The sequence below is a fragment of the Lepidochelys kempii genome, chromosome 6 (genome assembly GCF_965140265.1).
Source record: "Lepidochelys kempii isolate rLepKem1 chromosome 6, rLepKem1.hap2, whole genome shotgun sequence".
NCBI lineage: Eukaryota > Metazoa > Chordata > Testudines > Cheloniidae > Lepidochelys > Lepidochelys kempii.
Genome location: NC_133261.1, coordinates 6,454,912 through 6,466,760, shown reverse-complemented (window position 1 = coordinate 6,466,760; position 11,849 = coordinate 6,454,912). Strand labels below are relative to the sequence as shown.

Genomic DNA, 11,849 nt, shown 5'->3' with positions numbered 1-11,849 from the left:
TTTACCTGTAACTTTATTATAAAATATTATGGTTGCTCTTGGAAGGTCTGAAAGAAGGAAATGAAATGAGTTTTTGCAATAAATAAATGTGTGGTGATATATACCATTTGTGGTGGATTGGAATAAATGAATAAAGAAGGATGAAAGCGAGGAAATGGTGTTCATCTGGCTTATTCAAACCTTTCACTGCATGCAGGCAATAGTCCACTATCCTCAGAAAAACTGGAACATTTGTAACTGATGACTGAGTGTATTAAGCTTAGCCTGAGTGTTTTGTTTTATTTTGCTTTGTTCTCTCTGCTATTACTGAAACCACTTAAATCCTACATTTTGTACTTAGTAAAATCACTTTTGTTTATTTATAAAGTCAGTGGAAGTAATTGTTATGGGGGGGGGCAAACAGGGGAGACAGGTGTCCTGCTGAGTTGGTTTCAGTCTAGATCTGCAGCTTTGGGGGCATCACCCAGAGCCTATGTCTGTGTTGCAGCTGGCTAGTGTTTCTGGCTCAACAAGACAGGGTTCTGGAGGCCCAGGCTGGAAGGGAAAATGGGCTCAGAGGTCATTTCAGCAGATGAGGTGACAGTCCCAATGAGGGTCTCTGTGACCGGACCCGGCACACTATGCACTTGGGTTTCCTGCATTTCCTGTGATGCTTCCCTTTTGTGTCCACTGATTTCAGTTGGGGACTCCAGACCTTGTTGGAATACAAACAAATTAATAATAATAAAAATATAATAATGAACAAAACTACCACGGGCTCACCGAAATTATTTTGTAATGGGCTGAGACTTGATTTCACCTGTTTCCACTCCCCACCACTAAACCAGTCCTGAATTAAACAGATTCAAGAATGTATTCATTGCTTTCCTCAGGGCGTCCTTCACCTCCGTGTTCCTCAGGCTGTAGATGAGGGGGTTCAACAAGGGGATCAGCAGCGTGTAAAACACTGAGGCCACTTTGTCTGTATCCATGGAATAGCTGGAGGTGGGACGTAAATACATGAAGAGGAGGGTGCCATAAAACAGGACCACAGCGGTCAAGTGGAAAGTGCAGGTGGAGAAGGCTTTGTGTCGGCCTTCAGCAGAGCGGATCTGCAGGATGGTGAAGGTGATATAGACATAGGAGAGGAGAACAGTCAGAAAGCTGATGACTTCAATGTAGCACATTGAAACAAACATCACAATCTCATTGATGCGGGTGCCAGAACAGGAGAGCGCCAGCAGCGCGGGGACGTCACAGAAGAAATGATTGATGATATTGGAGCTGCAGAATGACAGCCGAAATGTACAACACGTGTGTATCATTGAATCCAACACCCCCAGAACGTATACCCCAGCCACCAGCTGTTTACAAAGGTGCCTGGACATGGTGACCATATAGAGCAGCGGGTTACAGATGGCCACATAACGGTCATACGCCATCACAGCCAGCAAGAGGCACTCAGCATCTCCAAAAGCGATAGAGAGATACATTTGCACAGCGCAGGCAGTGTAAGAAATGCTTTTCCTCTCGGCTAAGAAATTCAGAAGCATCTTAGGGAAAATTATCGAGGAAAGGCAGAGGTCACAGAAAGACAAATTCCTGAGGAAAAAGTACATGGGGGTGTGGAGTTGGGGATCAATTGTGATTAACAAGATCATCCCCCCATTTCCTACCAGGGTGAAACCATAAATCAGTAGGAAAACCCCGAACAGGGGAACCTGCAGCTCCGGATAATCTGTCAGTCCTGAGAGAATGAACTCAGTAGCCTCTGAGTGATTTCCCTCTTCCATCTCCTCTCAACAGAGATCAGACAGCTACAGAGATGTGGGCAGGTAGATAGTGAGGAAAACCTGTCCCTTCTCTGTAATGAAGTAAGTGAAGATAAATGGAGATCAGTTTCTTAACGGACATCAGTACCAGCTCAGGGAAGGGCTTCGTCCACAGAGCCAGATGTTCACAGCTGGTTATTCCAGATGTTCGATAAAATGTAGACACTGTTCAAACACAATGACAGGCAGGTTAATCATGCCCCCCATACAAACACTCCTGTTCACTAATCCAAAGAGAAAACAGTGACTTGTGACTCTGCTGTGAGAGAATCAGTCTATTCCTTATCTAATGAAGGGGTGAGAGTGAAGGAGTGTCAATCTTTTGACCCTCTTTGGGCAAGGGGAGCTCTGTGGCTTGGCACGTCCATTTGGGGTAAAGTTGCTTACTGTGCTAATTAAGCTTTTGGACATTTACTTGAGCCGTATGAAAACCCAGTGACATCATGGGAAGCCCTGGCTTCAGTGACTTTGTAATTACCTATTTTTTTCCAACCCATGAGGTCACTCCTTTAGCTGAAGGGGTCGGAGTTGGGGCTGAGGCTTTTGGTGCTGGAGGTCTGGAATTCAATAGCTGCTGATCCCCATGGTGTCTCTGTGTGTGTCTGACTGTAATTCAGGACAATAGCACGTACCTGCTGAGAAGAGAGAGAGAGATGTGGTGGCATTTCCCCATCAATAGAAACTGCCAGTCTGGGAGCATGCAGGAAATTTTATACTGAGATGTGCGATCTATGGCCCATGATTTGAGAAGCAACTGGGAGTACCTGAGTTCAGAGAGCCACAACACCTAATTAATGCATTCAGTGAACCAAAGCCAGCTTGGTGTAATTGGTGCCTTTGGGATTAATTTGACCGACTCTTTCTTAGTGTGTTATTAAATGATGCAAATTCTACCAGAGTTACAGAGCATGAGGTTAGGGTATATTTCATGCTGGTGTATTCATTGTAAGTTGGGTACTGTGTCGACCTAATCCACAAAGCGTTGTTTTTTTTTTTTTCGTGGTGACCAAATTTTTTTAGCTAAAAACTTAATATTTTCACTTGGAAGTACCCGGGGGTGCCTCAGATACCACACACCACCAATCTCTTCCATGTTCCTGGCACCCAGGCTGGACTACATCCCCCCAAATGCATGAGGGTCTCTCCTCTTGCTGAACTGCCCTGGAACTTCATCAGAGTCCCACAGCCAAAATTTAGGGAGGAGGGGAGTTTTGTATTTTGACAGAAAGCTCATAACTTCCACGGAAAAATAATTTCATGAAAAAAATTGTTGAAAGCAAAATCCAATTCACCATGGAAAAAAGTCTCAAGAAAAATTTTCCATCAGCCTTAGCAACACATTTGGAATCAAAGGAACTGAAAGTTAGATACAGGTGAAATGTACAAACTGTTTGCAGCTATAGATGGTATCTTCTCAGTTAGGGTTTGAGAGTAAGGTTTGAATGAGGTTTGAGAGTAATCTCATTGTCCTGGCCCCAATAAGTGGAATGTAAAGCCTATAAGACATGTAAGGTTTCAGAATAGCAGCCGTGTTACTCTGTATTCGCAAAAAGAAGGGAGAGGAATAAACAAGGGAAAATAGTTTCACTTAGTTAGACGAACACCTGTCAGGGAGATACGATGAGATTTCCCAACTGTTCTTTTTGATCAGCAGCTTCTCTGAGGCCTGGTTTATGGTTAAAAATTAGATCAACAGAGCTCAGTCACAGAGGGCAGGGAAACATTTCACAGTCTGTGCGAGGCAGTTAGCTTGTACTGACCCTCAGTGTAATTCTTTCATCGACTGAGCTACTGCCTCTCGGAGAAGTGGATTAACCACAATGATGGTAAAACCCTTCCATCAATGTGGAAAGCATCTACCCTGTGGTGTTGCTGCATATAACAGCGGAGTCAATGTAACAGCCTTAGGATAGACATTATCTGACTTGATGGGGGAGTTTTCTCCCTTCCTATTAAAGTGATTTTCTCCTCTTTTCCATCATTCTTCTGCCTCCCTTGTAAAGCTTTTGACTTCTTTTGAAAGTAAATGTGTTCAGAAAAGTTGAAATAGCTTCTCTTAGGATAGTTCCCTACTTCCTTCCTTTCTCTCCCATGAATGGCTCACTGTCATTTCAATTAAAGGCTGAAATGCTCTGAATCTGGTTTCTTTGCCTGTGACTTGGTGGTACGTCTTTGTTTTCCCTCCCTTCACTTACAATGAGTTGAGGATGGAAGCAGTACCTGCTCAGAACCCTAAAATCAGAACCCTAAAATCAAAAGTTGAATCTTTCCCTGTTTGCTAACCACACTAACATCACCCTTTATACCTCTGGAGCTGATTCCTGGGATGACTTTGAGATTTGCTCCCTGGATTATCTTTGCTCCCACAATGACAGGTGTGCACAGCACATGCCATTCATATTGTTGCTGTTTCTTTCCTTCTGGAAATGGAACACAGAGGGCCAGAGAATCAGCTGGTCTCGATCACTCTCTCTCCCATGAGGCCTTTTGAATATAGTACAAAACTGAGGTGACTGTGTTCCCCTTCATGTGTTGGTCACTGGTGGTTAACACTGAAGACCTCTGCAGCATCTCTGAAGACGCTGCAACAAAGTATGTCCAAGCATGGCACCCCCCTCCCTCCCTCATGTCATCTAATGTGCTGTTTTCCCTGCCAGACACACCAGTCTGCTGCAACACAGACCAAGGGTCCAGGCCACACCCCCAAAGCTGCAGATCTAGATTGAAACCAGCTCAGGAGGATACCTGCCTCCAGCATGCCGACACCCAGCTCCCAGAGGGATATAAACCCCAAATAGATCAATTTTACTCTGTAATATAGGTAATACACTGATTTATAGACACCTTTGCATCCCAATGCTGGTAAATTACTTAAAGAGACATTTGGAGAGGTGACCAAGAAACAAAGTGGAATACAGTCACCTCAGTTTTGTATCATATTAAAATGACCTCCGAGAGAGACAGCGATCCAGGCCAGCTGATGATCTGGCCGTCTGTGATCCATTTCCACAAGGAAAGACATGGCAACAACATTAATTGCATGTGCTGTGCACACCTGTTTTCCTGGGAGGAAAGATGCTCCAGGGAGCAAATCTCAAAGTCATCAAAGCCAAATTTAACCTCCCCTGCCAAGGAAGCAGTTCCAGAGGTATAAAGGGTAACATTGGTGTGGTTAGCAAACAGGGAAAGATTCGACTCTATGTTTGATTTTAGGTTTCTGATCAGGTACTGCTTCTGTCCTTCTCAACTCATTGTAAGTGAAGGGAGAAAAAAGAAAGAGGTACCTCCAAGGCATGGGCAAACAAGTCTGTTTCAGAGCATTTCAGCCTTTCATTGAAATGACATTCATGGGAGGCGAAGGAAGGAACGATGCTGAGAGGAAAAATTTCTGAAATTATTTACCTATTAAAAGAAGGAAAGAGTTTTACATGGGAGGGAGAAGAATGATGGAAAAGGAGAGAAAAATCGCTTTAATGGGAAGGGGGAAAACTCCCCCGTCGAGTCAGATAATGTCTATCCTAAGGCCATTGCATTGACTCAGCTATGGTGTGCAGCAGCGCTGCAGTGTAGATGCTTTCCACGTGGATGAAAGTGTTTTTCGTTCAATGTGGTTAATCCGTGTCCCTGAGAGGAAGTAGCTCGGTCAATGAAAGAATTACACTGAGGGTCTGTACAAGCTAACTGCCTCGCACAGGCTGTGAAAAGATTCCCTGCCCTGTGCTTCAGAGCTCTGTTGATCTAATTTTTAAGCATAAACCAGGCCTCAGAGAAGCTGCCCATGGAAAGGACCAGTTGTCAAATCTTGTCCTATCTCATTGCCAGGTGTTTGTCAAACCTCCTCTTAAAAAATCTCCAGTGGTGGAGATTCCACAACCTTCCTGGGCAAGTTATGTCAGTGCTTAGCCACACTCACTGTTGGGATGTTTTTCCTATTGTCCAATCTAAACTGCCCATGCTGGAATTCAAGTCCATCGGTCCTTGTCCTATCCTTCCCCGACTCCCACATGGTTTTGCAATTTTATTCTTAAACTCTTTGTGACAGGTTGCATGTCAGAAGCCCCTTTGGAACTGCCACCTGATGTGCCTAGACTACCCCTGAGCATGTTTTCCCTGCCAGCTGGGGACTTCAGTACCTTTACATGTATGAGCCAGGCAGAATTGCCTGCTGAAAATCCAGATCCAAGTCTGAACCATGTCCCCCACAAGATGCAGGCTTAACTGAAAACAGCTTAAGAAGAGCTCCTGTCTCCAGCACTCAGAGGTCCAGCTCCCAATGGGGTCCAAACCCCAATAAATCCATTTAACCCTGTATAACATTTATACAGGGTAAACTCATGAATTGTTTGCCCTCTATAACACTGTTTGCCCTCTGGCCAGGTATTACTTATGTAAGCAGAGTCAGGATGAGCTCCACCCTGACATCTGGTGGTGAGGTGTGGCAAGTTGTGGAAAAAAACTTCAGGGGCTGATCTCATTTGCATAGGCACACCCACCCCGCCTTGAATGAAGCCATAGCTGCCCAAATGGTCACTTTGGCTGCTGTGGCATCCCCAGTGTCTCTGTTATTGGGCAGGAAAAATAAATTGTTCTTACTCTGATTATGGGAATCAAGGACAGTGGAATGCACTTGGCCTTTTGTTATGATGGAGGGACTCGCCATCAACTATGTAGCACTCACTAGGCAAGGGACATAGGTTCCAGAACTCTGTGAATTGAGAGAGGCTGGGGATAGGTATTAATACTTAGTGGCATGGGCCACTGGGTGAGGGCTTTATATGCTAATTTCACTTCCTCCTCTCTCCACTGTGGAATATCAGAGCTAATTTTGATTCTATTAGGAGTCTCGTTACAGGCTGCTGAACTGAATTCACTTTGGGCTAATGGTGCACCAGCACTGGGGCTCCCCTACTACAAGCTGAAATCACAAAAGAGCTAAATTTACGAAGAGCTGAAATCACTGGGTGTTGTGTTAAGTAGTGGGGGAGCCTGAAGATATATGGTGGAGCAGTTTGCGGGACGGTGAGCAGAGCGGCTGGTGGAGCAGAGCAGTTTGTTGGATGCCTAGAGAAGCTCATGGGGCAGCTGGCAGAGCGGAGCCCCATGGAGAGGTGGGGCCATCAGCTTTGGACAACGTAAGGTGCCCCTTAACACCCCCACTCCCCAATCTCCACCCAGGTTGGGAGGTAAAACTCAGCGGATAAACTTTTGAGCTCTGGGGCTGCCCTGACCAGGGACAGAGTCTTTTGGGTTGTTGGACTTTGGGTGATTTTGGGTTGCTGGACTCAAGAACCAAAGGGAAAGGACATTCCCCAATTTGCTTGGGGTGGGTTTTTTGCTCATGGGTTGTGTTATGAATCCTGTTGGTGTTGTTTCCCCAACATAATGCCACATTGTTTCTCCCTGTTATTAAAAGGCTTTTTTGCTACGCTCAGACTATGTGCTTGCAAGAGGGGAAGTATTGCCTCCTGGAGGCGCCCAGCGGGGGTGGTATATATTTGTCCCAGATCACTGGGTGGGGGCTTGAGCCGGTTTTGCATTGTGTTATTGGAATGGAACCCCTAGATACTGAACCCGGCCTTTGTTGCTGCCAACTCTGACAGGCAGAAGGGTTACACTTAAAAAGTAAAAAGTGATATTATTAATTAAAAAATGTAGGATTTAAGTGGTTCCAAGTAATAACAGACAGAACAAAGTGAATTACCAAACAAAATAAAATAAAACACGTAAGTCTAAGCCTAATACAGTAATTACCAAATGCAGGTAAATGTCACCCTTAGACATTCCAATAAGCTTCTTTTACAGACTAGACTTCCTCCTAGTCTGGGTCCAGCAATCACTCACACCCCTGTAGTTACTGTCCTTTGTTCCAGTTTCTTTCAGGCATCTCCTTGTGGTGGAGAGGGTATCTTTTGTGCCAGCTGAAAACAAAATGGAGGGGTTTCCCAGGGGGTTATATACTCTCTCTCTTGTGGGTGAAAACCCCTTCCCCTCTCCTCTGCAGAATCCAGCTCCAAGATCGAGTTTTGGAGTCACATGGGCAAGTCACATGTCCATGCCGGACTCAGTTCCTTACAGGCCGAAGCCACATTCCCAGGAAAGCTCACATGTGGATTGGTGTCTCTCAAAGTTCATTGTTAGCTTAAGTGTTTCTGGATTGGGCACTTCCAGAGAATAGTTTTTTCTCAAGAAGCTGACCAACCGCTTCACTGAGGCTACTTAGAATCAAACAAGTACATAGTCAATATTCATACAAAAATGATGGATGCATGGAAATGGGATGTCTATATCCAGTAGATGGTAACCTTTGAAGAGATATGTTACATGGCATATCTCGCATAAACCACATTCCAGTTACGTCATATTTACATTCATAAGCATATTTCTACAAAGCATTATGGGGTGCGATGTCACACTCTGTTTCATGGACTATATATTATATGAAATAAATAAAATGAACAATAGAATCGGGAGGGAGCTGGCTTGCTTGGAGATATTCTGTAGGAGCATCTGCAGAGATGATGCAGAGGTCTTCAGTGTTAATGACCAGTTTGGGGAAATTTCTCATTTTTGCAGCCTGCCCTGACCTTGGCATTTTCAGTGAGGACTGTCCAGGCAACTCTAGGTCACAGTAGGCAGAGAAACCAGGAGGAGGAGTTATGAGCATGACCTCGAGAGGAAGTAGGGCATAGTGTTTCCTGGGCACAGACCTGGAGTCACAGACTTTGGAGTTTCTGAATACAGAGATTGCTGCCTGTTGGTTGTTTCTACTGGTGTTCAGGGAAGCAGGACTTTGCCTCCATTCTTTGAAACCCCTCCCCCATGGATTATTCCAAAGACTATAGCTCACTTTGATCATCAATTTTTCCTCCTAATACAATCAACCCTGCAATATCTCACAGGTTGGCACCACCTAGGAGAAGGGGGCACCAACATTCCCTGGAGCACTGATAACACCAGCCAAGCCTGCACACCCATGGGGGATCATTTCTCCTACTATAGTAAAGAAGGGAAGAGTCATCTCTGGGACTGCCAGGGATCTCCTTGTGGGGAGATGATGACCGCAATGTCCTTGTGCATCTGCACCCATGGATCAGTGCATGGACCCATCCCTGTGGTGACCTCACGCTTTCATTTCAATTGAACCCAACTGTCATCAGCATTACACCTTTGGTGTTATTGGGATATTTTCTAGTTTGGTGGCTGTGACATACCAGGGTCCAACCCAGACTAATTAGCAGCTCTGTCACACCTGCCCGCAACCTTGCAATGGCTTGCTGAAGTAGCTTCCACCTGGGCCACTCACAAACAACCGTCAAGTAAGCAAATCACACCCTGAGCATGCGTGTGTAACTGCAGCCTGGCCAGGAATAGTTGGGTTACACTCAGGCTCTCACCGCCCTTGCTTACGCTGTAGGGTGACCCCAATGCACTCCCCACTCTTCAATTTTCCTCCAGAAATGTACGTCCTGTCCTGCCCAGTCCTCTCCTGGACAATACAAGCTACATTGTCCATTATTTTTTTAATAGCACTAATATGCATGCAACTTAGTTTCTCAGACACTTCTATTCAAACACACTGGATTAGATAAAACAAAGTTTTTTGACGAGAAAGATAGCGCCTGCTAGGAAGTTGCAGGTCAGCAGGGGAGAGGCCCTCCCTGGGGTGCACAGAAACATGTACCCCAAAGGTGGAAGTTGGGGTCGTGGTAACAGCTGAGGTGGGAACAGACCCCAGGGACTCTGTAGCTGGAAGCAAGCCCAACCTGTGGGAAAGAGGGGGATTTTGCTGATCAGGGAAGGGTCTGTCCTAGCTGGTAGCTGTGAGCCCACAGCTGGACCATGGTCCCCTTCCGTTTTGGGGGACACAGGAGTGTCTGGCCCAGTGGGGAGCCCAGAGAGGAAGGTGAGGGGAGACCGGAGGTTCTGCCCACGTTTTGTAGGGAGGCTTTTTCCCAGGAGGAGGGTGAAAAATCTGCATTTAAAATGCCAAACCCATCTCCTGTGAATCCGGTTTTAGGGGAAGACTGGGGGTCAGATCTCCTGGAGGGGAGTGCCCAACCAGATAACCTGTTGGGAGCAGAAAGTGGGGTAACTGAGGGGATCTTTCTGATCCAAAGAACTCCTTTAAAGAATGTTATAAAAATAACACTCTCTCTTCAAGGCTGGTTGGAGAAAAACTCTGCTCTTGTGAAGCTTCACAAAAAAATGCTCTTTCACTCGCATAAACTGAGGCTACGATAGGCGGGTTCGCCGGTGTAGCTTTACCAGTATAGCTAAACAGGCAAACCTTTCTAGTGTAGACTGGGCCGAAACAAATGGCTTTTTCCATTCTTGGTCATTTATGCTTTATCACTCCAGCCTTTGAAACTCTCTGTGTGAAGAGGTTCTGAAAGAGAAATATGCCATTAAACCTGGAAACACCAAGATTCCAGCAAATAAAAAGTTCTCTGGGAGCGTTTTGCACAGGGAAAACTTGGAGTGAATGTAACATACGAGCTAAAAGTGCCCTGCCCCCATCTTGTGGCTGGTCCGTAGAGAAGATAAAAATCTATTACGGAGACTAGCAAATGGAGTAACTATGTGCTCAAGGGCCTATGCTTTGGTGCTGAAGGTCTTGGGTCCTATAAGCAATTCTGACACATAGTTTTGGTGCAGGATGTGTTTTCTAGGCCTTGGGATTTGTGCACAGCTAAGTTTCTAGGGGAGTAGTTGCCTGCAAATGGTCACATTGTCCTTGCTGGAATGTGCAGGGTTAAGGAGACAGTGCAAGGAGTGTCCACCGCAGTGCCCTTGCACAGATACCATGCACGACTGCATTCTCTTTGCTTTCCTGAGTGCAAGCATCACTCCCTGCTAAACCTTTTTTCGCTGCGAGCTATCCCCGAAAAGAGGGGGAGAAGCGGGGAGGAGGTAGGCTTATGTTCACCCTTCCTCTTAGAAGGCAGCAGAAATGACTGGACCTGGATGGGAGGAGGTGCTGTTCCCTATGGGCCTTTGGTAAGTCCCACTGAAGCTAATAGGTCTGTTGATTTCATGTCTGGGCCCCACTGATTTCAATGTGAATTAGGCACCTAAATACCTGTAAGAACAGTCCAGCTCTTCCTTTGCTGCGATCAAATCTACTGTCCCCGCTGGAGGGTGTTGTTGCGAGTTTTCCAGTCCCTTCTAGTGAGCTTCGTGTACCATAAGCGCAGAGGTCAGCGTGGTGGGCCCCCCAAGCACTAGGCGCGTGCGGGCTTCTCCGTCCCTTGGTGGGTCCCCATTAAACACTTTGCCTTCTGAGAGTCTCAGGTGCTTTCATGCTCTGCTTACAACTTCCCGTCCCTGGCCCCTGGCCCTGCTCTCAGGCTGCCTGCGACTTGTCCGCCCACAGGCACCTCCCAGGCTGCTGCCTCTGGCTGGCCCCTGCCCATTCTCAGTAGCTTCCTGGCTGAGCCTTGTCCTCTCCTGCCCTCTGGGTATCACCGCCTTGCCTGTTCACACGGACCCCTCCACTGTCACAATGCAGAACTTGGGTAGAGACAGCGCCCTCTGGTGGACATACATGAACCAGATCCCCTCCCAGAATGAGCTGTGGCCTAATCCTTTTCCTCCAGCTAATTCTGGAGTGGGGTGGGAGGTGGGGCCTGACCATGAGCCGGCAGGTTCATTACACTATCTCTATAGGGCCCAACATAACACACACTCCCACTCCTGTCCCCGGACACGCTCTGCTCCACGTTCCCTCATTTGTGTGGTGCCTCTCAGATGCACAAGGGTAGTGTGGGAGCAGAGAAATTCAGTACACTCAAAAACAACGAGGAGTCCAGTGGCACCTTAAAGACTAACACATTTATTTGGGGATAAGCTTTCGTGGGCTGTAACCAACTTCGTCAGATGCACCGAGTGGCAGTACACTCAGTCCACGTGGTGCTTCCTTGCTCAGCATTGGTCCACAGTGAGCTTGGAATCACTGAGCAGACTAAAGCGCTTCTGGGAAGGAAATGGCCTGGGGACTTTAGACTTTCTTTAGGATGGAGATTGCAGGAAAAAACAGCC

General features: G+C 46.4%; 1 protein-coding gene across 1 annotated transcript; it reads right to left on the bottom strand.

Moving 5' to 3' along the window:
- Positions 1 to 818: 818 nt before the first annotated feature.
- Positions 819 to 1,772, bottom strand: LOC140912838 (olfactory receptor 5AR1-like). Its single transcript, XM_073347983.1, has one exon. The coding sequence runs from the start codon at positions 1,770 to 1,772 to the stop codon at positions 819 to 821; it is 954 nt and encodes a 317-aa protein (XP_073204084.1).
- Positions 1,773 to 11,849: the final 10,077 nt, after the last annotated feature.